The following is a 27,116-nucleotide window of genomic DNA, read 5'->3' as shown; positions in this document are numbered from 1 at the left end:
TATTTATGGGCACATACTCATTGAGATAATTGAGGCTACTTCTGTATGCTGGAAGTTAAGTATGTGCTTAAGGATGTACTGAATTGCTCTTACTGCATCCTTTTTCTGTACTGTAGTATTGCTTTCAGCATATGTGCAGGGCAGCTGTGATTTTAGCAGATCTCTGCAAGTAGACGCACGATTTATACAATTACTTTTCTCTTTAGTGGCTAACCCAGACTACGAATAGCAGTCTGAAATGGAGCTTACTTGGTGGAAACTGCAATACAGCCATTCCCTAGAAGACTTCAGAGCTCTTTAGAACAATGTTTCTCTTTTTTCTTTCCATTCTGACCAGAACCAACTTGTTGCTGGTTCAAAGTAGAAGCAAGATGCAAATGCTTTGTGGCTTTGTGGTGGAACTCTGTGCTCGTTTGTTTGAGAAGTATCCACATAACCATAAGGAAAAAAGAGAAGTATCTCTCCCTTTTTATTACTTTAAAGAAACATAACATAAAATCTTAAATATAATTGCTAAAAAAAATCCCAAACAACTAAAGTTAACAATACAGCAAGACTTTTCAGCTTTTATTTTTGGCTGATGTTAAATTTGTCTCCCTTTATTATAGAAAAATGTGTGCAAGGGTTTCGTTTTGGTTGCTGATTTTTCATTTGTTTTTGGTTGGGTTTTTTTTGTGTAAAATATTCAGATTTATATTCTGCTTCTATCAGTCAAGTTACAGTAGTGTTAATGGTTAATCACTGATAGTTTGAATGGCCTGAGTGAAAACAGTGTAGGATTTGCTGTATGTGATTCTAATAACAAGGAAAACAGCTTCAAACCATCCTCTTTGCTATGAGGTTTACATGTTTAAGAGTGGGTTGTGTTACCTATATGCTGATGATAGGACTGAATACTGATCCTCTAGTTCAAAGGATCCTCAACCCAGATACCGAAACACTGTTAGCCAAAGCTCAAAGACTTAATAAAACTGGCTTGCCACTGTGGATTTCAAAGCTGCATACATGCAGGTTAGGGGAGGGAGAAGTGACAAAAGCAGTACTAGGTTTAACATTTTATTTCTTCTAATACATTGTATTCCTTTGCACTCAGTCCTTCATATTTACTTTCACTGCTATGTGGGCTATGAAAGAATGGTACTGATGCCTGTTGCTCTGAGGAAAACCTGTTCTTTTTGCTCCTTCAATTAGAAACACCGAGGGTCAATTGTACAGCCCAGTGATTTAAAAAAAAAAAAACAAAACCACCAACCACCAAAAAACCCCACCAAACATTTATCACAGAAATTAGATCAGATTCTATGAGCAGAAATCATAGAATTGAATCTTTAGTTATAATGTTATTCTAATTACATGAATCAAATGCTATTACTGTACATTTGCACACTTTTCATAGAAAGCAAAGCCTGTAACGATTTAGGTGCTGAAGGATTCAACTCTCAATCTGAATGTCTGTTCTGCAATACATTTGGAGTGTTTGCCAAATGTCTCAGAAACTTTGGCATAATTTCTACAACCCGAGTTAGTTCATGACACAATTTGGACACTGTTAATTTGAACAGTTAAAGTCAAAACTCTATTTATTTAAAATAAAAATTATACAGTCCTACTGGCAATTTGCAGTTTTAAAATTCACTAGTTAATTTAGCTGCTTGGCTTAGGAGGTAAAACTGCCTCTAGCCAGAATTCTTTCTCTGTTTTTCTGTGGAAATTGGATTGCTGTTTTCACCACTTGTCTTCAAATAATAATTACACTAAGAGTGCTCTGCACTCAGTGTAAATATCTGCCACTACAAACATAAAGAAAACATGGGGAAGAACTGAGATCTTCATGGAAAACCCATGCCTTACTCTGCTGCTGGAAGTGAAGTATTCCTTTGTCCCATTGACAGAGCACTGTTTTGTTTCCTAGCCACATAATCTATTACGGAATCTTATCTCCTGTTACAGACCAACTAGACTTGTGCTGCATCCCATTTTCGGTTTATGGTAGAAAGTTGAAGTGAATGCAGAAAGTATCAATATTAAGTTTTCTTCTTTGCAATGAGGAAAGAAAAAAGGCAGATCTGCCTCAGGATCGTCCCAGGGTCAACCTGCCTTCCCAACTACTGATGCTCTGTCTGGGTGATTACTATCCCAAGAATGAAACAAATTCCCTAGTTGTAGAGCAAGGGGGCTTCAGTGTTGCTTCTCCACAGTTCTACACAGTTGTGGAACACTCACATGTAATCTGACTGTATACATTCATGGTAATTTGTGTCATAGCTCTACTTCTGGCTGCACCAGGAAGATCTGAGGCAGAACCTTTCTGTGTAAGTTACGGCAAGAATAATGATGGCACTCTATGAAACCACATTGTCAGTCATTGCATATTTTCAGGGGGGACTGGGTGCAATTGATTAATGTGCCCAATAGTAACCTAGAACATTTGTTTAATAAGTGATATTCTCTTAGATTATTTCATACAAGTTTTCATAGGTCAAGAAAAGGTTTCCATTTCAAAATGGTGACCATCGCAGTCAGAACTAAAAGTTTAAAGACTGAAAAAAAAAAAAAAGTCTTTTAGATTAGACAGGAATGCCAAACAAGAAGATAAAAGGTCAAAATAAGGCACAGAAGCATGCAAATAAAAGCATGTGAGGTAAATAGTAGAAGGTGCCTAGGCGTTTTTCACATAGCACCATCACATTCTATTTTCTGATACAGGGATTTTTGTGGTTTTGCTGTATTTGAACAAATCTTGAGAGATGTAAATTGGTCAAATACCTAAATAGTAAGGACAGACAGAAAAAAAGTGTGTTCTATCTCAAGATACACTGCCTTGTTCAGCAACACTTCCATCTTTCTAGTTATGTTGTTGTATTAACATGCCTTTATTCTCATTTTTGGCTCTTATTAGTGTAGGAATTATGCAAAGGAGTGCATGTCTTATTGGACACTATAATCCTGACTGATATTTGACACTGCATACCTCTGATGAAGTAATCACCCGAAACAGAATTGTTCTTTCATTATAGGGAAGCAGCTTTAATTAACCATAGGGCATGATGAAAGTATCTTTAACTTTCCAAGATAGTAGATTGTTTCAGAAACACTACCTGTGCCATCAAATATAGGGACCATATCTTGTCACCAAATGTTGAGCACAGGTGCTACAGTGTCACCCATTTTTACGTCTTTTTTTCTAAAGTCTAATCAGGAATGGCCAAGTGCAGAATTTAGGTTTAGTTAAAGGAAATAATTGTGAAACACCACTGGAAAAAAAAAAAGAAAAACAAACCAAAATAAACTCTTAAAATTTTATTAGCCAAATGCTTTAAATCTACCCAAAAGCCTTTTCTTGGGTAGAGACAGAAACCATGATGGCAGTTTCTAGTACGTTCCTATTCCTAGATGACTGTAGTCCTTAACAACACCCAGGCATGAAGAAAGCCTTCAAAATTAATGAGATTTACAAGGACTTGGTACGAAATGAAGCTGCACTGGCAGATGCATTGAACCTGTTTCTTTTACAGCACTTCAGCAGCATTAAGAAGGCAGTGAAGTTTGGCTCAGTTTACTGTAGGACTAATAATAACACTAATAATACTCCTGTGAAACACTGATTAATAGATCCTCCTAGTCTATAAATTGAGGTTTGTTTACAAGCTTTAATGCAAAGTATTATTTAATGCAAAGTATCAATCCTTTTGATTTTACTGAAGAGACATACAGTGTAGAGGTTTTAAGTAATTTACTTGAGGATGTCCAGGAAATTATTGACAGGGGCTGAGACATACACAACACCTAAGCACTGTGTTCTTGCTACCACACCCAATTGCTCTATAGAGTTCCTATAGTGAAGACCTGCTACTGTAAAAGGTTTCCAGCTGGATAAGCAGAGTAGTTAAACCAGAAAAAAAAATCTCTTCGTTTGGAAATTTAGCATATTTTTGATAGATATGAGAATAGAAATTTTGGAGAGGAGGAAAGATAGTCTTGCCCAGGTCAGCAGATGCTATCTTTGAATCACAGTCTCTGTGATACACTCATCATGGCTGTTGAAAACGGTCACACAGTACACAATGCTTGCCACAGCCACCAGGGAAGATAGAAGACTTCCTATGAAGTGCATACCTAAGAATGTTTAGTAAAAAAAAACAATAGATTGTTTATAATGGATGTTTTGCAGGACCAGAGTTGTGGAAACTGTCCTGGATACAGTGAGATACAAGATTTGTTCATGTTGGAGACTTACTCTGATTTATGTTGTGAGCTTGAAGTGAGCAATATTTATGAATGTATATTAGATCAACAATATGAATTACAATTCAGGTTCACAGAATCATAGAATCAACCTAGCCTACCTCTTCAGATTTCTGTGGGAGGGAGAGAAGGTCTGGAGGCACAGAATCATAGAATCTGTCATGTTGGAAGAGACCTCCAAGATCACCCAGTCTAACCTAGCGCCCTAGCCAATCAACTAGACCATGGCACTAAGTGCCTCATCCAGTCTTTTCTTGAACACCTCCAGGGATGGTGCCTCCACCACCTCCCTGGGCATCCTATTCCAATAGCAAATCACTCTCTCTGTGAAGAACTTCCTCCTAACAACCAGCCTGTACCTCCCCCAGCACAGCTTGTTCCATTGCTGGTCGCCTGGGAGAAGAGACCGACAAGGTTGTTCAGTGACAGACAGGAGGAGTAGCAGTTAAGTGACAGATGTTTCATGAGGTAGAATTGATGCACAGCTTTTCTCCAGATACCTCCTTTTGCCAACTGCTGATATATGATCATATTAATTTTTTGTCATATTTGAGAGATATGTTAACAGACATGGATCATATTGTTCTTCCTTCTGTCCCAATATTGGTGGCACATAAGTATATTTTCTTTTGCAAATGCTATGCTCTCTCTGTGCCTCATCCACAACATCTGAAGGCATTCAACAGATGTTCATATCTTCTCTAAGGCCTTTTCATTTATATGAATCCCTAGCTACCCAAGAAGAAATTTACAAGTTTTCTCTCTGGGAGGGAAAAACGAATCACCTATCCCAGCTTTTTTCAGAGTGCTGAAAAATCCAGATATATTTTTAAACATAATCATATATGTCAGTTTATTAATAGATATATACAATTGCACACTGAAACATTAAAATAGTTATGAATATGCATATACTGCATTTCAGAATAATAAAAAATAGCAGTGTTTGAGACTTAAGGACTTTTCATAATCATTCTTAATAACAGTGGCACTATATATCTGTGCATGCTTGAAGTCAGTATACAGGATTTCACGATCTGTATGTATGTGAAACCATACATGCATGCACCTAACATATACAAAAATAAAAGTAGGCATACATAAATCCAATTTCATAGAATCATAAGAGAGAGCCTAATTCAGGAAGAGAGTAGTACTGAGGCTAGCTCAGCTAAAACATGTTTTTTTGAAGCATAAATCCAGTTTGTTTTGGTCTTGTTAGGGCAGTTTTGTTTTTTTTTTTTTTCCTAGCATTTAAGCAACTCAGTGTAAGAAATAGAACAATATGAAATAGAGCAATAGAATTGTTTAAAAGTTATTTTTTCTACTGGCTGTGGATTAGCTTTAGAATTAATTTGTTCAGGTGAAAAAAAATCACAGTCTTTCAGTATTAATTAGTTAATGCCAGACATTTTGTTTTATATTTGATCTCAGAATCCCTCTGAAACTCAGTTTCACTTACAACTAAAAAGTCATTGTGAAACTCTTCAGGAAATTTGCTGTACAATGATTTACATGATTAAAATGAGATGTCTAGCAAACATGCAGTCACTCACAGTCATGCAGTGAAAATTTTAAAACACAACCTTTCTTTGTATTATTATATATATTCTGGATGATAAACAAATATTAATCCTGTTTGGTGCAGTGAATCAAAATATATCAAGGCACAGATATATAGAGAAGGTCTTATTTCCCTGTAGTCCCTTGTGAAAAGATTTTGTAACTCTACTATGACAATTATAAGTCAAGAGCTTATGAAGGTTAGCTCTTACCAAAATAGTTTAATAAAGTAATGTTAGCAGTGTTCATACGATTGAATATCACAGAATCACAGAATGTTAAGAGGCTGAAAGGGCCTCTAGTCCAACCCCCCTGCCAGCACAAGATCTCCTATACCAGATCACACTGGAATGCATCCAGACAGGACTTGAATATCTCTGGAGAGGGAGACCCCACAACCTCTCTGGGCAGCCTGTTCCAAGCATTCAGTTCAAAGAATAAAATAGAGAAGCAATGCATTTAAAGCATATAAACCACCAAAATAACATTGACCGTGTTAATTAACAAATCAAAGTATATAAATGCTAGCAGTCATTTCTGGGTGGTACTAATCTCATACACAAATACATGTGTTTGCCTCCTAAAACTCTTTATTATTACAGTTGTGCACATCTGAGCTTTATGTTCAAATAGGAGAAGGCAGTTTGTTGGAAGAGTAGACTAACATTCACCAGCTAAGAATTGTTAAAATCTGCATATATATATATATATGTGTGTGTGTGTGTGTGTGTGTGTGTGTGTATGCATGCACACACATTTAAAGTATTCTAATGCTACACAGGCCAGTTATCATACATGAGGAAATGGGAAGAAGCTGTAAGTTGGCCAGAACTGGAAGTAATCTTTGGAGAGCTGTGTTCTCTTTACACCCATTTTTGAGGAAGTCAAACACCATTTTCCAAGAAAAATACAATTGACAATCATATCCATCGTCATCTGCACTAGTTCAGAAGCTCATTGCTTTATTTGTCTTGTGGAGCAATTTGTGATAATAAGTGTATGAGCAAAAGGTCAATGATTATTTATAGTTAAACTCTGAAGACCTAGGTTCAGGTTTTCTGTTCCATTTTCATTGCAACAATTGCTACTTTCTGTTTGGAATGGAACTATGCATTCTTTAATGAGAAAAAAACCCTTTGGGGGAATACTGATTCACTATAAAGCTCTATACATGATATAAAGAAATTACCAACTGCAGAAGTATAAAAGCACAGAAAAGTGCCTTTCTGTTTTTCATGTCAACATATTGCTTATGACACATTTTTGGTCTTAGATTCTGACGATGTCTAAATATAGGACCTTTTCCTCATTCAGAACAAGGCTGACAGTGTTTCTTTCATGCAGGATTGCTGCTTCCCTGAGCAGTTGTGCAGTTACCAGAGAAGGATGGACAGAGACACAGAATAAGTCCCTCAGCATATGCTGGTAGAATACAGTCATCAGTTACTCTCAGAGGTCTGCATCTTCAGGTAGTCCTGAAGATGTGTCTTGTTAGGAGGAAAGAAGGACGGGAAACTGTAACATGGCTGGGTGAATAACACTCAGGTTAGGTTAGATCTCAGTATCCTGTTACTTGATGGCTAAGCAGAGCATTTAAAGGCAAATATTTATATCCCAAAGAAACTGAATTAACAGTTGACTTAAAGATTGGCAACTACTGCTCATACAAATTTATTCATCTCTTAAGTCTTCTGCCCACATTTTTTTCTAACTAACCTTATGTTAGAAGATTACATTTAACCTTACATTTGTAGCTCACATTACATGAGAAATGTCACAGAACTAATCTTCTGTTCTATCCCTCTGTTAAAACATGTAGGTACACAGATATAAATCTCAGCCACTGAATTCATGCAAGTCCTTCTTCCCACTGTGCTGCTGTCTGTTCAGTCAATAGTAGCCAGTATTTGTCAAAGGCTGCCTCTTCTGCCTGATGAACACTTTGCAACACCTGCAATGGCAAGATGTCCAGCAGACCTATATGATGCCAGAGTTTGGGTGGGATGTTTTCCAGGATTATGGAAGAATAACATACAGTGCTTCTCTGCCAACCAGGAAAAGGTTTGCTCAAGGTTTAGCAAACACCATCTGACATCTTAGCTCTAGGCTGCTGTTAAGCTTAGAAAAAGAGGGGGGAAGGTGACATTAGAGTACAGATCTTCAGAAAAGGCTTAGCTTTTGTGATACAGAGAAGTACCTGCCTATACTGTTACCTTTTGCTCTAGTTTGCCTTCAGTAGTTCCAGTAGGCTAGCTGACCATTGTGTCCAGAAAGATTTAGTCTCAGTCAAGTCACATCCTTACATCAATGACTAGCATCATATATAGAATGTCCCTTTTTTTTCAGTAGAAATGCTATACCTTCATGTTTAAAAGATTTAAAGTGTAAATTCAGCTTTAGGAGCTTCCCACAGTACTCAATCTTCAGAACTGTTCCTGACGTCAGCTCATATCCTAACTCTTTTCTACTGTACTGATGGAATATGTATGACAGCTTCACTCAGCTACACAGAGATGCCTTCAAAGTACTGCTCCTTGTAAAGCAATGATGGAATCATAGAATCCACTAGGTTGGAAGAGACCTCCAAGATAATCCGGTTCAACCTAGCAACCAGTCCTATCCAATCAACCAGACCACGGCACTAAGTGCCTCATCCAGGGATTTCTTGAATACCTTCAGGGACGGTGACTCCACAACCTCCCTGGGCAGCCCATTCCAATGGCAAATCACTCTCCCTGGCAAGAACTTCCTCCTAACATCCAGCCTATACTTCCCCCAGCACAACTTAAGACTGTGTCCCCTTGTCCTGTTGCTGGCTGCCTGGGAGAAGAGACCAACCCCCACCTGGCTACAACCTCACTTCAGGTAGTTGTAGACAGCAATGAGGTCAGCCCTGAGCTGCCTCTTCGCCAGGCTAAACAACCCCACCTCCCTTAGCCTCTTCTCACAGGGCCTGGGTTCCAGGCCCTTCACCAACTTGTTGCCCTTCTCTGGACACGTTCTAGCACCTCAACATCTCTCTTGAATTGGAAACAGTACTCAAGGTGTGGCCTGACCAATGTTGAGTACAGGGGAAGAATAACCTCCCTTGTCCTACTGGCCACACTGTTCCTGATGCAGGCCAGGATGCCATTGGCTCTCTTGGCCACCTGGGCACACTGCTGCCTCATCTTCAGCTTACTATCTACCAGCACCCCCAGGTCCCTTTCTTCCTGGCTGCTCTCGAGCCACTCAGTCCCCAGCCTGTAGCGCTGCTTGGGGTTGTTGTGGCCAAAGTGCAGAACCCTGCAGTTGGCCTTGTTAAATCTCATCCCACTGGCCTCTGCCCACCCATCCAGCCTGTGAAGGTCCCTCTGCAGGGCTCTCCTACCCTCCAACAGATTGACACCTGCTCCTAGCTTGGTGTCATCTGCAAACTTGCTGATGCAGGACTCAATCCCCTCATCCAGATCATCAGTAACGATGTTGAACAGGCCTGGGCCCAGCACTGACCCCTGAGGCCCACCACTAGTAACTGGCTGCCAGCTGGATGTGGCATGTCATGTTTTATATAATTATTCTTGTAAACAAAATTTTCTATGAACTTAAGTGAATTTTGCAAATACCAGTCAGTATCAGTTGTTAAAGAGTAAACATTATTTAGTAAACGACTGCAGTTAAAGGCAACTGTGCTTAAGAGAACAGCCTCTAAAGAAGCTTAGTGTTTGTGGCTAACGTGCAATGCATGCCCACAGCTCTCAGAACACTCTGCTTCTTCTTCCCATTCCTCTCCTGTTCATTTTGCTTTGCTGATGGGCAAATTAGGTGAAGAAGAACTTATGAAAGTCAGTTTTCTGTACCTGGGGCATTTGTTGTGTTCAGGATGAGGAACCACCGTGTCATATTGAAAAGGTGATTGCCACAACTACTTGGATGCGGAGCTCTGTGAGACCCTGATTCGAGAAGAGCGCAGTATGGAGCCCAGCTCCGCAGGAACCTGCTGTTTTCCAAAGCTTTCTCGAGGCCTTTTCCAAGTTTTTCCCCCTTACTTTGGGGCTCTCCTGACCGCAGACCCTCAGGAGGGCGCCGGGAGGCGGCAGACGCCCAGGAGGGCGCCGGGAGGCGGCAGATGCGGCAGGACACGTGGCGTACGTGCAGGCTCGAGGGCGACGCAGCGGGGGCGGTGCCGGGCGCGTGGGTGATTTAAAAGAGGAGCAGCGGCGGCCTGAGACCCTGGTAGTAGACCAAACCTGATGAGTGGGAGGAAGGCTGCGGGTGTCGTCTACCGGGACTTCAGCAAAGCCTTTGACACCGTCTGCCACAACAAGCTCCTGGCCAAGCTGGCAGCTCGTGGCTTGGACAGATGCACTCTGATGTGGGCCAAGAACTGGCTGGAGGGCCAGGCCCAGAGAGTGGTGGTGAATGGTGCCACATCCAGTTGGCAGCTGTCACCAGTGGTGTTCCCCAAGGATCAGTGCTGTTCAGTGTCTTTGTCAATGGTCTGGACCAGGGGATTGAGTCCTCCATCAGTAAGTTTGCAGATGACACTCAGCTAGGATCAGGTGTTGATCTGTTGGAGGGTAGAAGAGCCCTGCAGAGGGCCCTCCAATGATTTGCCATTGGAATGGGCTGCCCAGGGAGGTGTTCAAGAAAAGAACCTGCCATGGTCTAGTTGAGTGGACAGGGCTGGGTGCTAGGTTGGAGTGGATGGTCTTGGAGGTCTCTATTCCAACCTGATTGATTCTATGATTCCATGACTCTGTGCCTCCAGACCGTCTCTCCTTCCCACAGAAATCTGAAGAGATAGGCTAGCACAGAGGTGTGCACACTATGTTGAATTCAAAGGATGTGGAGGCTTCACGGGTTACTTGTATAGGCTGCAGAGTAAGGAGAGAAGATTAGTCTGAAAAATTCCAAGCAGTTGCTTTTCCTTCTGAAGATGTGGAAGGAAAGATCCTCCTGCCATGTGCCAATATCTACTGTAGAAGTGCTTTACCATAGGGTAAGAGATTCGGCTGTGGGTAACTGGAGGGATAATGATATATTTTAAATTCCAGGTATAACTTTGTAATTTCTCTCAAAAAAATAGCAAGGACTGCACTGTTACTGCATTGCATTGGGTAGCTTTGTGTCAGTGGCTTCTTACTGCCTCAGTTGCTGGATGGATACTGTGGACCAGGAAACTGGCAACTGCCAATCAGAGCATTATTTTATGGATTGTCAATGATTTTTTATTGCCAGATGTGTCTAAAGAAGAATGTATTTTTCTCTTTTTTTTTCTCAACCTAATAGTTCAGTAATTTTATTCACCTCTAAGACTCCATTGTCTCCACAAAAATAGTAAGTTTACTGCTATAGGATACTATGTAGTTTAACCAAATGTAGTATGTATGTTATAATAAATCATCTTCTCTTCTACTGTTATGCTAAGTTAAGTATTTTCTGGTGTGTGTCTCAGTCAAATTAGTGAAAGTTAGTAAGGTATTCAAAGTAATAATTGTTCAGTTAAAGCACAGTTTTCTGAAAAAAAATATTGTGACAATTTATTTTCCTGGTATGAATTTTTCTTACCAAAGGGAACCCCTGATGATGGGGTATGGTCCTTGGGTTTTTTTGTGTTTTCTTATCTTTTTTTTTTCCTTCATTTTTCCTTTTCTTTTTCACTTCAGTGGTTTAGAGAGTGAGTATTGCAAATTTTAAGTTGTAAGTAAATTGTAAATTCAGTTAATGTGGGAAATTCATCTAACACACTAGGAAAAGAAGTCAGGTTTACTGTTTCTTATTATGCTGCTAAAGAGAAAAACTAGTTTTCTAAGATATTTGCAGCTATCAATCCTGCAGTGTCTGGTTGTGACTTGGGTTGCTTTTGTGTTTTTTTTTTTTTTTTTTTTTTTGGTGAGTTTTTGGGTTATGGTTTGGTTTGTTTTTTTTTTTTTTCCCCCCCTTCTCTTTTCATGCATCTGTATGGTATTAAAAATCCTAAGTGGCACCACAGTGACATGTGGAGACACTTGCTATCTTGAAATATCCTGGATTGTTACTGGTTTTGCACTATGCCCTGCTTCTTGGGGTTCATCTGGTTTTGAATCTAGAGTGTGATGGCTCTTATATAAAGAGAGATGATTCTCTAATGACTCTTAGTCATTTCAAGTTGAAACAAAAGTTCTTATTTTTAAAGAGTAGAGTCCCCAGCTGGAGTTAAGTAGCACTAGTCAATTCATACTAACTTTTAATTTACTTTAATTCTGGATTAGCTCTGGCTAACAAGGATAAAATTCAAAATGAAAACAAGACAAAACCATAAAACCAATCAAGGAAAAAAAAACAAACCCAAATCCACAAAAATACCAAAAGGCAATTTTAAAAACAGGCATAAAAATTCAACCAAAGAAATAAGCAGTACAGAGAAAAGCAACTATGAAAATGCAAGCATGTGACTTGAAATACACACGAGGAACAGATGTGGCAAGGAAAAAGGCGCTCACTTCTGTACTTCCCAAATAAAATCACACCCTAAGCCTGTGGGTGAGAAACTTGCTGTAAATTGACCAGATTATTATATGGTATCATATAATATGTTTCAGAGATTTCTGTTTGCACCGCCCAGAACGCCAAGACTTTGAATCTGTTTTTTGAGCCCCCAGGCTATTAGAAGCAGCTGTGCAATGTTATTACAGATTTCAGATACAATGTGGTGGACCAGTCAGATTTGATGGTGGTTGTCTGCTTACACAGATTAAAATTAAGATAAAATTATTTTAATTAGTGAGCTAATGATGCTCTAGTAGTTCAGACATAGAGATTAGGAGTCCTTACTTTGTGTGATAGTAGGTGATGGGCAAATCTTCATACTACCAGTGTCCAAAGCAGACACTAATCTGCTATCGGAAGTGCATACGGCATTCAAGCATTTGCCACTACTAGAGGACTGCAGCAGTGCTGTGTGGAGCTACATCTTGCTATGTTTTTATTAAAATATTTTTTTTCTGTTACTTCTAGCTTCTGAGTCAGACAATGCAAGACTTCTTCCAGTAACGTGGGGCTTTGAAGGGCTTGCTAGGAAACAATGAACTAGGTTCCTGTTGATGGAGCAAAAGGCATTTCAGACAGTGACTGCCTCCAAGCACATGAATGCATGCAGTGTTTATGTGTTGAGCTATTCTGACAAACATTGGGAGAACTCAATACCATTTCCTACACAGGGTGCAGTAAACATTTTTTGGTGTAAAAGAAATATTTTCTGAGTGAGTCATGGAGAAGACAGAGGTACTTTTGGAAATACAGAAAAGGTCTTCACTTGTGGGATGAACCTTGGATATAAAACCTTAACTGTTTATCTGGAAAAAAATGTAACTAGTATAGGTGTTGGAATCTCATGAAAGGAGAGAGATATGGTCCCAGGAGTTAAGTGGCACTCTGCTCTCAGATTTACTTTAGCTTCCTGCAAGGTGCTGTTTAACACGCGAAGTACTAGTTATGAATCTAAAACCTCTGAATGGAAAGGTGCTCATTCATATGAAAGGCTTTCTCCTGGGGGCATAGTATGCTTGAAAGAAGGTATACGAGCTGGAAACTCATTTAAACATCAGGAAGTAGACAGAAGGCGGAGTGTTACCTGAACTAATAGTCCCAACATTGGCTTCTTCAAGGTGGGCTGCATCTCTGGGTATTCACTTTCTGAGCAATGAGAGGGAAGATGCTAGTGGGAGCTCATAAATATCACAGTAGTAATGCATAGTAGTTCATTAGTTAGAATATATGTAGAGGGCTGGGTGAAGAGGAGCTTTTTTAGAAGCAGACTATTTTATAACTGTATTTTAAATGTGTCATGGAATGCCTAAAGCAAAAGATAGCATTTCTTTTCTATCATTTTTTTTTTGTTGAAATAAATGAATGATTTATTTACTTGCTATCTTGGTTGTATGTCTTCTTTCTGTGGATCCTTGTCAGGATGTACTTCAAATGGATATTTTTAGAGAGCAATGTTGGTCTTGGGGAATAATTGAAGCATAGAAGTAGGTGAGTTACATGTCCCTGTAGTTGGCCTTTGGACTTTTTAAATGTCAGTTTTTATAGTAATTTTGTTACTTGAAAACATGCCGTGGTGATTAAGTGTTCACATCTTTTATCCCAGAAAATCAGTTCCCATCTTGCCTTGATCAGTCAGGAATACTGCAAGCCTTACTATGTTGTGTTCAGCTGTCTCTGTGCTATACATATAACAAGAATAGGATAATTTTTTCCATCTGACTTTCCTTCAGTCTGGTTTTGTCTCTACTTTTGTTAATGCAGCTCAGGTAGTATGACTCAAGGGAGTCTAAATGCACGCCTTCTAAGTATGCTTATGAGTATTTGTCTAATTTGTGTGTTTATTTTGACTGTGACTTGTCTGCACATGTGTTTGTGTATTTATTTGCACGCCTGCATGTACTTGTCAAACTACCTTCCAGAGTTTGCTTCAAATGAGTTGGACCTGGTTTTCAATCTTGTACCGTTACTTTGCTTTAAAGGACTTGGAGCAAATAAAGGTAAGTGAAGGAACAAGTGCAATGCAAGGGTGTTTTAATATTGAGTAGTCTAAATGAACAGGTTGATGAAATAAATAAAACTAGGTATTTTTCAGTGACCAAAAAAATCACAGGGCTGTCTTTGAACAACAACAACAAAACAGATAAAAGAGTACAGGAACTGGTATTTCATTGCTGTATATTGGCATGAGTTGACTGACTTCAGATGATTATCTCAATTGATGTTTAACAAACTTCATCTCCAAGCAAATCAAATCACTCCCTGAGATAATTAAAAATAGAGGTAATAGTTAACTTCCTGTGTCAGAGCATGAAAATGTTGTTCTGGATGCTGTAAATGTTCAGGCAGAAGTAAATGTAAGAAGGGAATACCTTTATTTAGACAATACATAGCCTAAACACCTTGAGAGTGTGACCCTCACCTTCAAAGCTCCATATACTAGGATATTCATGACATGATATTTTCCAAGATGATTGTACAAGCTTCTTAAAAATCATGAGGTGAGATTGCAGGAGATCTCTAAATATTTCTAGGAAATTCTAGGGAATGGATCTTAAAGCAACACTTCCCAGAAACTGTTGACTATTATAATCCAATTTAATTTGTGCAGTTTAATGAATTTGAGTCACTTTATTTTAGTCAGTGTTGTAATGACTTCATAACATTTGATAGCAGTACATTAAGTAATGGACATATGAAAAAAGTAGATACATCCTCAGCTTTTAAAAGCTTTGTGAAATACATGTTTGTATAGAAAAATCACTGCTGAAATTCTAGATTACTGATGTGGCAGTTCTTTAACTACAAGGTCAATTTCCAGTATAAATAAAATTCCAAAACAGACACAATAGTGGCACCATTGATTTTTTAAATTTTTTTTTTGTACTAGTTTCATTCACAAGTAGGTTGTACTGCACTGTGAATAGATCGAAGCACTGATATAAAATGGATATAAAAGCAATACTAGACCATCATTGCCAAGCTTAGTAAGTAAAGACCAATCCTTACTTCTGACTTTCAAAGGTCAGGTGTGTAGCTGTGCAGGTACTGGTATATTTTAACATTTTTTCTAATGGTACTCCCTCTTTTTCTTAGTGTGCAGGGCAGAAGTCTGGGTCTGGGTCAATAATTCTGGTCTTTTTTTTTTTCTTTAACTAACATTAACTAACTTTCATGTCATCCTTCTCTTGAATGACCCTGTTGAAGCTGCATCCCAAAATAGGTTGTTGGTATATTTTGTTATCATTTTCCTATATAAAGTTATACTAATATCATTAATGAAAATATAGAATCTCATCTTCTCCTGAATTGGTTTGTGAAAAAGTCCTCTTTGGATTGCTGGTGCTTTTTTCAGCTTTCCCTGATAAATTTTTTTTTTTTTTCTCTAAAGAGGTTTAATTTCCTGTATTAAATAGGATTTTCCTGCTAACCACTGCTAGATGGTCTTGCTTTACCATACTTCCTTTTCAATTAATATTATTTTTTTAACCTTTTTAATTAATAATGTTTTTTTACCTTGATTTATTCTAAAATGGAACAATTAAGATAAAGGAAAATTAAAAAAGCACATCAGCACACAATGATTTAGGTGTATTACAGTGATTAGATGAAACATAAAAAAATCATACATTGAGCTAAAATTGAGACTTAAATGAAAGCAAGTGCTTCTGGAACAGATCTCTGACATACACAAACATAATAATGAAAACATGCCTGACACACAGGAGAAATCAAAAGCAAGGTTAAGAATTGTGCAATGTCTTTTAATAATTAGCTGCATTCTTCCCCCAGCCCTGCCTCCACTGCAGAACTCAGGAATAATTATGTTTCCCAACTGTTTCTTTTTCCTTACAGTACTTGGGGTGTATAGAAGTCTTACGCTCAATGAGATCTCTTGACTTCAATACTAGAACACAGATTGCAAGGTAAGACTTTGTACAAGCATGGTTTTTAAAGTAATTTCTGAGCTATGTCAAGGACAGAAGGCTAGCAAAACACATAGTAAATAACTTTTGGATACCGTCAGTCCATTTAAAAAAATGTGTTTTACAGGGATATCTCTCACCTGGTATTATTGTAGCTGTATCAGAGCCTTAAGGATATTTTCTCTGTAATCTTTTGATGTGCCAGAAGTTGCTTTTAGAAAATTTTCACCTGTTTGTCGTGGCAAATAAGGCACTTATCTAGGTACCAATTTCATGACATTTAAGCCATTGAGAATTAAAACATATTCAACTATTGTCAAAATTAATCAAGGGATCTGTTCTGTAGCCATGTATTTATAGGTTTTATTGTAATTTCTTATGAAAAGATATGAGATTGCAAACTGGCCATACAAAGGATGTAAATGAAAATACCACCACGGTGACACCAGAGGCAAATGAAAGGATTGTCTTTTCCAGACTGTATGTAAGAAGCAAAGAGTTTGCGTTAGGTTCTTATTATAGTTATTTTAAGTCTGTCATGGTATTTTTGTAGGAGTAGTACATAAGTGCAGCACTGTCTTAAGAAGTGTCCATGAATATTCTTTTTCCTATGAGGCTTTTCTGAGAACTGTAGGAGATAGTGTTTTGCAGGCATTTTTGCTTGAAAAGCTGAGCCCATTGATTTCAGAGAACTGTAGCACTGATATCTTCTAGCAACTGGAAACCATGTTTTCAAATTCTGGCAACAAGATAATGTAGTGCCTTCTGAAGGAACATATATCAAGTGGTATGACTGTGTACAGTGCTTGAATTCTGCCTGTTTGAGGTGTCTGACAGTTGCTGATTATCATAAACCATTTGTCTTACCACAGACAGTTAAGCATTTATTTTATTAAATGAGAAAAATTATTTGCATTTAGGTTCAGATGCTGCTTCTACGGTTTGTATGCATTGCCACTGAGTTCACTTGCATACAGCAGCTTTGAATTTGACTTTGTCAGTTCTCACAAAGTGTTATTCATTAATTTCTCAAGATACTGTGTTGATGTAGGGTGTAAAAGCACAAGGACAGTTAAACAATAGAATTCTGCGCTTCAAGCAATATAGACTATGGAGGCATTTGAGAGTTTTACTACTGTACTTTTAAAAATTCCTTGTGTACATTTCTGTGGTATTTGCAGCAGTGACCTTTTAAAATTATTTCATATCTGGGCAGACTTCCAGTTCCAGTGCAAGTGGCGTGTTTGTGTTTACCACCCAAAGTTAAATGATATCGTCTTATGAAATAGTTATGACAGTTGTTGTTTCTGTATTCTGTACCCAAAAGTAACCTGGATCTGGCTTTATTTTTCTGCATAATCTTTTTCACTGTATGTCTTCATTAGAATACTATTGCACCTTTCTTATTCTGTAGCTTAAAGGTGCAACTCCAACATTGATATTTAGCCATCTTTGCTGATCTAAAGCAATATGGTCTGCACAAATGAAGCGTCTTTATCTCAGAGTTCCCTGAATACAAAAGTTATTATTGGGTGTTCTACCGTGAAACAAACATAGAATTATGTATATATGTTATTGTTGAATTTATGTCCTATTTGATTATGTGGTGGGCATTTTCTTGGTTCATCTTCATCTGACCACCCCTAGAGCAAGTAAGAAGCTATATATTCCTGTTTTGCTTGTTATTTTGAACTTTTGAATTTCTGTTTATTATAAACCAATGGAGAGTCATCATTCTGAAGCTTTTTTTTTTCTTTTTTTTTTTTTTTTTTAAAGTAGGAGTTTTTAGGTAACTTTTGACTTAGGCTCTAGCATTTTAATCTGCATTTCATTAATGCATGTAGCTCTAGAAATCCCTTTGCTGTGTGTTACGTACATGCTTTGTCAGGTCTCTTCCAACCTGGTTAATTCTATGATTCTATGATTTCATATACAGACCTACTTTTTACTATGAAAACATTATTAAAGAATTACTGAATTTCATACTTTCTGATTAGCTTGCTCATGTGCATTAAGAAACATAATATAGAACTTGAAGTAAGCATTGAATTAATAAGGCTGACGTTGTGACATTACAGGCAGCACTTCCTTCCTAAGAAGACACCTGGAACCAAATAATCTGTGTTGCCCTTTGATTACAAATAAAATAAAAGTGTCTGAAAGTTACATTTGTGTCTACTATGCCATATATTTATATTTAGGTATTTCCGTAGCTGATTTCTCTGCAGCCTGCCACCAGTAACAAAATTGTCATTGTAGCCTGATGCCTGGTGATGAAGCATGACTGAGATGGGTGTGTAGCAATGTTCGCTGTGACTGCTCCAGCAGATCAACCTAGATCCATGGCCCCAGTAAAAGCTTCTCTGTGTATGGGGCTATGTAAATATATTTGTGCTGTTTCACATAACTGTAGAAGCAGAGGTCAAGACAGCTCTAATCCCTTTCTGACCCATAACTGTACAATCAATCTACTGCATATATGATACTTGTTTAATCTGCTATTTTTTCCAAGACCTTGCAAAACTGGTTGTAGAAGAGTGTGATCTGTGTTGGGTTAATATGGCTTCTGGTATTATGCAGTATTACTAAGTCTGATTGAAAACCAGTTAGAGAAGAAGAGCTAAGTTACTTGATTTAATGAGGAAGTCTGGATGCCTCTTTTCCTAATAAGCATGCATTGAACCTGACACATACAAAACATTCGTTTTCTAAGTACTGCATCACTTCCTTGTCACTGCCTGCTTGCTTAGCCTGGCTTTTCCTCCATGTTACAGAGTTCAGCCATAAGAAGTCATCCACTAGGAACCCGAAGTTTGCCTCTTTTCTGTCTTCCATTTACTGCATATATAACTTTATGTCTCTGCTAGCTTTGAGGAGGAACAAACAGACAAAGTAAGATGAGCAGCCTTGGTTCTCAGCAGAAAGAACTTCTGTGGCTTGTTCATAGTAAGATGAAATCTGTAGTCTCTGGATTAGCTGCAAGCTTTGGACATTGTTTTGGAGGAACTATTAGCCCCAGTCACAGAACACTCCATGATTGAATGAATTAGAGTGTAAAGAACACTTGAATTGTTGGGTGAATGATAGAAATGATTAAAAAAAAAGGCTAGGATTTCCAGGTATCTATCGAATTTTAAATAAGAAGATAATGGGAAAGAGTTGTTTGGCTTTGAAAATCACAGTTGTTATAATTGATACATTAAGAAAGCATATACATTACTCTCTCTGTGTGTATATAGACCAGTCTGGTCAATGGAGAACTCTGATTTCAACTCCAGTAGCTAGATTGAAGCCCTAGTGTAAACAGTTTGGTCAGTGATCTTTCTTATCATGCTAACATGAAAAATCAGCCTAGGCCATTTAGTGCTGTAGTTCCTGTTCTGTAACTTATTTTTGGTTTGCCTATTCTCTTTTTGTAAATTGTTAAAACTTGCAATGATACATTTTTCTTCGTGTGCAATCAGTAAGCAAGCACTTTCTCTTGTCACATTCTTCATCAGATCTTAACAATCTTGGTGGTGCCTGAAAAGAGGTATTGTCATAATTTTGAATCTGATTTGAGGAAAAATGAATAGCCATGTACAACTTACAGCAGGTTTTTGTTTTTTATGGTTTTTTTTCCTGTTATGGTTATGCATTTGAAGTATCAAGATTCTAAGAGAACTAGAGTAGTATTAATCAGTTGCATTCTTTTTTTCCTGTAATAAATGTGATGTCATGTGAATTCTTGATCAAATAAATGGATGTGCAATCCAAAGGTCAGCAGTTATGTGTGATGATAAATAAAAGCTAGCTAAATCCACATGTTGCATCGTAAATTATCCAGTGATAACTCTTGTAACACATGTGATGTCAAGATGACTTTCTTGGGCAGCAAGATGAACAGAAGTGTTTCATTTCCAACGTAGTGGAGTAACAGGAGGACTAGTAGGCAAGACTGCTGAGTTAACTCCGGGTAGCAAGCGGTCCTAAATTCATCTGAAACCCACCATCGCCGTCACAGCAAGGGGCGAATCTTAACCTTATATGGCCAGGCCCTTTGTGCCCTCAAGCTGTTTATTTAAAAAAAAAAAAAAAAAAAAAAAGAGATTAAAAAAATCAGGTAAAATTCTTTTGCAACACGTTCAAGTGTTTGCGGTTCATGTAATATGTTCGTATGCTTACTGTTCAACCTGTTAGAGCATAGTGTGTCTTCACTACTGTGTTGTATGCATGAGCGTAGTTATGCACTGGTTTGAATTCAAATGGTGTTGCATGCACTGTTTGTCATACAGCAGTGTCTGGACCACGAGGCTGCATGTTCATTGGTTTTTAATTGAATGTAATCAGTTTACAGCATGCAACTTCAGAAAGTCACACCTCCCCATGATGAGTAAAATATTGTATTGCATGCTATGCTGTGTTAATAGCAAGCAGATTAGAGGACTTTGTATCAGCAGTGGACCCGAATCCAAACTCTTATCCTAATACCCTGTGAATTCTGCTGGGATGAACAATTTAAATGAGATATGTCTCCAAATCTGAGGCTTGAATTTTGTGAAAAGCAACTCCATTTATACCAATATCCCAAGCTACTGGAGGGGAGATGGTGGAAATCAATTTTTTAGAGCTGGTTTTGAGTCCAATGCTAAAAAATATGAATGAAGTTCAGTTGATACAGCATTGTGTTCAACCATGTCTGTATTCATTGCAGAAATTCACTGTCAGCAAGCATCACTACAAAAGAGGATGGAAGACACTGAAAAGGAAGAATGTTTCCTCTGTGATTTTTGAGGATGGATAGGTAATGTGCTATCAGCAGTGAGTTCTGTATTCAGTCTTCTCCTTAACATGCCCTTTTGCTTGGAAGGTGAGTGTGATTAATTTCTGCTTTCTGCTGTGTGGACTCTGGATGTGGGTTAGTGCATAGGGCATGGTGTTTAGGGGAATTACTTCATGGCCAAAGCTCTGGGAAGCACAAGGTGCAGACTACTGCTTAGTTCATCAGGAAGATGACAGACATGTTGGACCAAATGGATGCCATCCAGAGGGACCTTAACAAGCTGAAGAGAGTCATGAGGTTCAATAAGAACAAGTGTAGGGTCCTGCATCTGTGTTGGGGCAATCCTAGGCACTGATGGGCTGGCCAGTGACTGGCTTTAGAGCAGCCCTGAAGGATAGAACTTGGGGGTGCTGGTAGATGAGAAGCTCAACATAAGCCACCATTGTACACTTGCAGCCCAGAAAGCTGCATCAAGAGGAGTGTGAATCAAAAGAAGTGTGGCCAGCAGGTCAAGAGGGGTGATTCTTCCCTTCTACACTGCTCTTGTGAGACCTCACCTGGAGTACTGTGTCCAATTCTGGAACTCCTGTTATAAGAAAGATATGGACGTGTTGGAACGTAGAGAAGGACCATGAGGATGATCAGGAGCACCCCTCCTGTAAGGACAGGATGAGACAGCTGGGGTTGTTGAGTTTGGAGAAGAGAAGGCTCTGGGGAGAACTTATTGTGGCCTTCCAGTATCTGAAGGGAGCCTACAAGAAAGCTGGCAAGGGACGTTTTAGGGTGTCAGGTAGTGGTAGGACTGGGGTAATTGATCCAAGCTAGAGAAGGGGAGATTTAGATTAGACACTAGGAAGAAGTTCTTCACCATGAGGGTGATGAGGCACTGAAACAGGTTGCCCAGGGAGGTGGTAGAAACCTCATCCCTGGGCATTTTTAAGGCCAGGCTGGATGTGGCTGTAGGCAACCTGATCTAGTTGAAAGTGTCCATGCCCATGGTAGGGGCAGTTGGAACTGCATGGTCTTAGAGGTCCCTTCCAGACCTGACCATTCTGTGATTCTGTGAAGCAGGATTCTCAGAAGTGAATGGAGACGGCTTTATATTTTTTCTAGTGCACCTCTAACTGAAGCAATGACAGCTATGCTGCTTGATACTGTAGGATAACTATTTACCTTTTTAGTTAACTGTCATTAGCACAGAAATGAGTTGGAATAAATAGGGTTTTGTATGCTTAGCTTTGAAATCTTTAATTTTCATTGTAGTATTAGTGGGGAAAATGTTAACTAGTATTTGGATTAATTTACTAATATATGGTAATGCAAAGCCTGAATGAGAGTTATTAATTGGGCTTCTCCATTCCACTTACTTTTGTGAGAAAGCAAAGAGCCTCTCAGGGGATGGAGAGGTTGAGAAATGAAAGCTGATGGTCAGAGAAGCAGTTAAGAGTATATCAGTATACTCCATATGGTTCTGCAGAGGCAGAGAGCAAAATGATCTTAACTTTAAAATGCGAATCACAATGAAAACTTAACTACTGCCTGGCACCTTGGAAACAGAGACTTCCTCAAGTTCCTCTGCTAATAGCAGCTAGCAGTGTGTTTACATAAAGAAATGAAGGCATGAGGCATTTGCATGTTTTTCGTATGATGTGTCTGCTTCATTGCTGCTGCATGGTCCTCTTCGATAAGTACAGTGTGTGTGTTTATGAGGTGTCATGTACCTCACGGGGTTATTCCAATGAGCAGTGGTAGAAATGTAATCCTTTAATAAAAATCTTTTGTCAGATATTTATCTCCAAAGTTCTGCTTTGGACATAAAGACAGCTAGAGGCTGGTGACAAATATTAGACTATTTTTTTTTTTAGTTTTATTTTTGTAATGTTTCCTGTGGCTTTCTTTTGAATGCTTGCTATGGGCTAATCTTTGAGAGAAGGAACTATAGTAAACACCTGAGGCTGGACCCAGTTTGGAGGTTACTCTGATCCTAAGCAACAAAAGACAGTTTTAATTTCTTTCTCTCCATGTCCCTGACTGTTACCAATAGGAAGATAAATTTTATACAGATAATAAACACATAAAAATAGAAGAGAAATAATTATAAGGATAAGCAAGAAAGGTGAAAAACAGACTGAATATCATAACAGAAGCTAGAAGATTGAGCTATCTAATAGATGTAAATCTCTATGTATTTTTAGGGTTTTTTTGGGGGTTATCATTGACTTTGCTTTTGGCAGATAGAGGGTTGTGCAGAAGGAAGCTTTCTGCAGGTGTGCATTCAATGTGAAGGTTTTGTGTGGCCCCATAAATCCTGCAACAAGCATTTAAAGACATTTACTTTTTGAAAGATACCCCAGATTTTGGACCAAAAGTGCAAATAATGGCTGCCTGCAGACTTACATGACTGTGCTTTCAGCAGTAGAGAAGCAGTTGTAAGTCTCCGTGGCACTGCCACGCATTAGCCATAGCTCTAAGTAAAAAAATGGAGACGTTTTCTCCAGTTCAGCTAAATATAAATCGGACTGTATGTGCATGCAAAGTGAAGAGATAGATCTAAACAACATGTTCTACTGGATAAACAGTTTCATTCTACTTTTCTAAAAATAAGACCGTTTTTTCAGAACTACTGTACTGGAGGAAGTCATCAAGATCAGGCAGAATTCTTTGTTCCTGAAGAATGGAACTGAGTTTCTGAAACTCACTTGAATGTTCTAAAAGAAGGTACAGACTGTACTGAAATTGCCTCAAATAGTATTTAAAGTTATGTTATTTATAAATACTGAGAGCAGAGATGTCAGTGAGCATACAAATGGACAAAAAGTTTCTTTGGCAGTAAAAGCAAAAGGTTCCTCTCAAGTACACTGGCTTCTGTTAGCAGATTGTTGTCCCACACTGAAGATGAAGGAGCTTATAAATAAAACAACACTGCATAGACTGTGTGCTACATACCTAAATAGCATGTGATACTCTTTAAGTTGCCAAAGCCACCCTTTCTACTGTAAAAAGTTTATTCAATAAACCAAAAATGAAGTTGGCCTGCTTCCTTTCATCTTCTGCTTGTAGATTTTCTACATGTGAAAAGACTCCATTTCAAGAAACAAGCTAAGGAGCTGAGGGGAAGAAAAGGAGTAGCCATCACCACCTTGCACGACAACTGACAACAGCTTGCATACCACATCTTCTGATGTCGCCTTATTCCATAAACCTTCTCTTCAGGCTTTCCATCACTTTTGTGATTAGAATAGCTCTTACTTCAGTCAGATGGGTGTGACAAATGGCATCACTTGGGCTTTGCACCACGTTTGGAGGGAGCTCCCATGCAGGGATATTCCCTGCAAGGCACTCTGAATTTATAGCAGTAGGCGCACCCACACCCTGCAGTTAGCCTCCCCTTCTTATTCAGTCTTACCCATTCTGTTTTCCTTAGCTACTACTTCCCTGTCGGGCTGCAGCTCTCCATCTCCCAGACATGGGCCGTTTGCAGTTGGTGTCTAAAGTTCTGTAAAAAACAGTATACTGATTTAATCTTCAGAGCTTGTGAATGTCTTTTGTGCTACTGTAAAGAGCACATGCTCATTTTGTCTGTATTGCAAGTGGGCAGTTATTAAATGGCTTTCTAACGATGTATCCTTGGTCTCTTTTTTAATTTTATTTTTCAGAAGCAAGGATTTTTAAAAAATATTTACTGTAAACTTTGTTTCTACTCAGCAACTACCAGTGCACTTGGTAATGGTTTATGAATTAGTTTTTAAAGTTGGCAAGAATGCAATGCTGTTAAGAAATAAACAGGAGCCTCCTGTTCAATTTTTGTGCACATCTCATACTTTCCTATGATGTCCCATGAAAACCTACCCTCTGAAGGTGGCAAAGATAAACCTGGGAACTATGGGATACTTGAAGATATCAAGAAGAGAATATTAATAGGTTTTAAGTCTTGTCATACCAAGCACTTAAAACTAAAAACTAGACATGGTTTCTTGTCTCAGTACTTGAGATTCCTTTGCACCTGTGCAATTCATATGCCTGTCATTTCCCTGAAATAAGAGTTCTGTAATTATGGTTTTTAATCAATTAAATTGTATTTATTAAAAGCATCATCATCAGCAACAACAACAACAGAAAAACCACCCTAATGTCACAACTATAACCACAAGAAGAGAGGGTATTTTTATGGGATAGGGTTTCACAGAACAGATTTGGGCTTTTTTGAGTGGACTACTTTATGTAACCATCGAAGTAAGATATGGCTAAATCTATGAAGAATATCAGGGCATTAGATGTTTTAACTGAACAAAATGGCAGCATAAAATGTTATTTTTTTCTGTCTCAGAGAGATGTCAAGTCACTTTATAACAGAATAGGTCTGCATCAGAAAATGGATATTGATAAATTTTCATTGGATACAATTGCATGCTGAAATTGTGTTCAAAATACACAACACATTTCGTGCCAAGAAAATTACTCCACAGTATGATCATCTGCAAAGCAGAAGATACTGTTGGACAGATTTGGAACCCAGCATGTGGTCCCTACTGCAGACAGTGTAGTAGTTAATTTACAAGAGATCAAGATAACTACACTGGTATTTATCTGAGCCTCCCTAATGATACTGCATGAGGCTTAGAAAAGTGTAATTTGTATCTGTGTCAAATAGCTGTCTTGTTGGAAAGGAAGCAAATGTGGTCACATCCAACTTTTTTCAAACTCTGCAACTGTTTAGCCATGCAGATGTGTCCAGAACTTTCTTAGATAAGTGTTTGCATGCAGAAGTCGGGTAACAACACTATTAACCTGGGAGCAGTATGTGTTTCTGGGCTTGATTTGTGGCTCAGGTGTTCATGCTACAGAACCATTTGCAAATTTCATTTGCTGCAAAAAGCCTTTCATTGGCCCTGCGCTGCCTGGCATTAGAAGCCACAAAAAAAGTTTGTAGAGATCTCCTTTCCACATCATCAGACTATCTGCATAAAGATCCTCCCCTCCAAAACAATGTAGAATATTCTGAATTGAGACATATGGGAACCCTGGGAGAAGTGCAACTATTCAGCCATCACTTTTCTTCTTTTCATCAGATATATCCTTATCAGTCCTTGAAAGCATCGTGCTTTTTGTTGCAGGTATGCAAAGAGTTGCTGCCAGAGTGCTCTGACCTCACCTTTGCAAAATTGCTTTGTGAATATTTCTTCTGAAGTTCCCATAATTTTCACCAAAAGCATTGTTAACTTAACTTGAAGATGTTTGTGTACATTTGGTACTCACAGAATTTTAAAAAATCTCATTTACAAGAGTTGTAAAATTGTCAAATTTAAGTTTGGATGTTCTCCCTCATCTGACATGTATCTCAAGAAGCTGTCACCTTTCCCAGACCCTTCTTCTCACTTCCAGTCTGTCTGCAGACTGCGGAACCATTGAATTCAATAAATGCAAGATATTTTACTGAAATGAAGCAATAAAAAAGCAGGAAAATTTCCATCAGTTTATTGCAGAGTGAGAGGTTTTGAGTTGCTTAGTGCTTTCCCCACTTTGCAAAGGAAGGGTGTACAAACATTAACCGAAGCTGCCTTGCCAATCCTCAGTTCTGGGCTTCTGCCTTTTCAGCTGGTGCATTCTGTCTCCTACAGTCAAGTGGCAGTTTTCATCAACAAGGTCCTTGAGTCAGATGGGTCTATTGAGTAATGCACTTCATATCTGATTATCAGGAACTGGCAGGCAGGAGAAGTAGTAGGAAACCCACTACAAATCCCAGCCTGACACCATAAAAATGCTTGTAAATGTATTTTGTCAAATGTGATGGCCTGAAAATTTCCCTTTCTTCCTACCTGCTCCACATTGCTGCTAGAGGGAAAGGATGCTGAAGGCAAGTAGGAAGAGAAAGGTATTTACAGGCAAATTTATTCCAAAGCAGTGGTTTTTTTTTTATGTGAAACTCAAGTCCTTTTCATGAGAAGCAAAATTCTGTGAGGGATCTGAGTTGTATGACTGGAGGTGACAAAGATGATAAAAATGTTGGTGATGCCTTTGTGCCAACAACTGGTGCCCAAAACGCTCAGGATGGTCAGATACATCTGGCAAAGCAGGAGGTATGGGTCTGACAAGTCAGCAGTGGGTTCAGGACA

General features: G+C 38.6%; 1 protein-coding gene and 1 long non-coding RNA gene across 11 annotated transcripts in view; both read left to right on the top strand.

Annotated features, from left to right (window-relative positions):
* SHC3 (SHC adaptor protein 3) overlaps window positions 1-27,116 on the top strand; it is a 69,086-nt gene that overhangs the window by 6,149 nt on the left and 35,821 nt on the right. For 6 of the 10 annotated variants that reach the window (XM_064176814.1, XM_064176812.1, XM_064176813.1 and 3 more), the window contains 2 exons: window positions 14,238-14,315; window positions 16,171-16,241. In XM_064176814.1, coding sequence (XP_064032884.1) covers window positions 14,238-14,315; window positions 16,171-16,241 — 149 coding nt within the window. Of the gene's footprint in view, window positions 1-10,697; window positions 10,790-11,104; window positions 11,128-13,737; window positions 13,807-14,237; window positions 14,316-16,170; window positions 16,242-27,116 lie in introns of those variants that run through there. The other 4 variants (XM_064176818.1, XM_064176817.1, XM_064176819.1 and 1 more) reach the window with 4 other exon arrangements.
* LOC135193245 (uncharacterized) lies at window positions 21,007-24,627 on the top strand. The gene is made up of 3 exons (XR_010309139.1): window positions 21,007-21,090; window positions 23,622-23,721; window positions 24,064-24,627. It is a non-coding gene; the product is annotated as an uncharacterized LOC135193245 (long non-coding RNA).

This window comes from Pogoniulus pusillus, chromosome Z (assembly GCF_015220805.1).
Source record: "Pogoniulus pusillus isolate bPogPus1 chromosome Z, bPogPus1.pri, whole genome shotgun sequence".
Taxonomy (NCBI): domain Eukaryota; kingdom Metazoa; phylum Chordata; class Aves; order Piciformes; family Lybiidae; genus Pogoniulus; species Pogoniulus pusillus.
The sequence above is the reverse complement of the archived record's forward strand: the minus strand, read 5'-3'. Positions and strand labels throughout refer to the sequence as shown.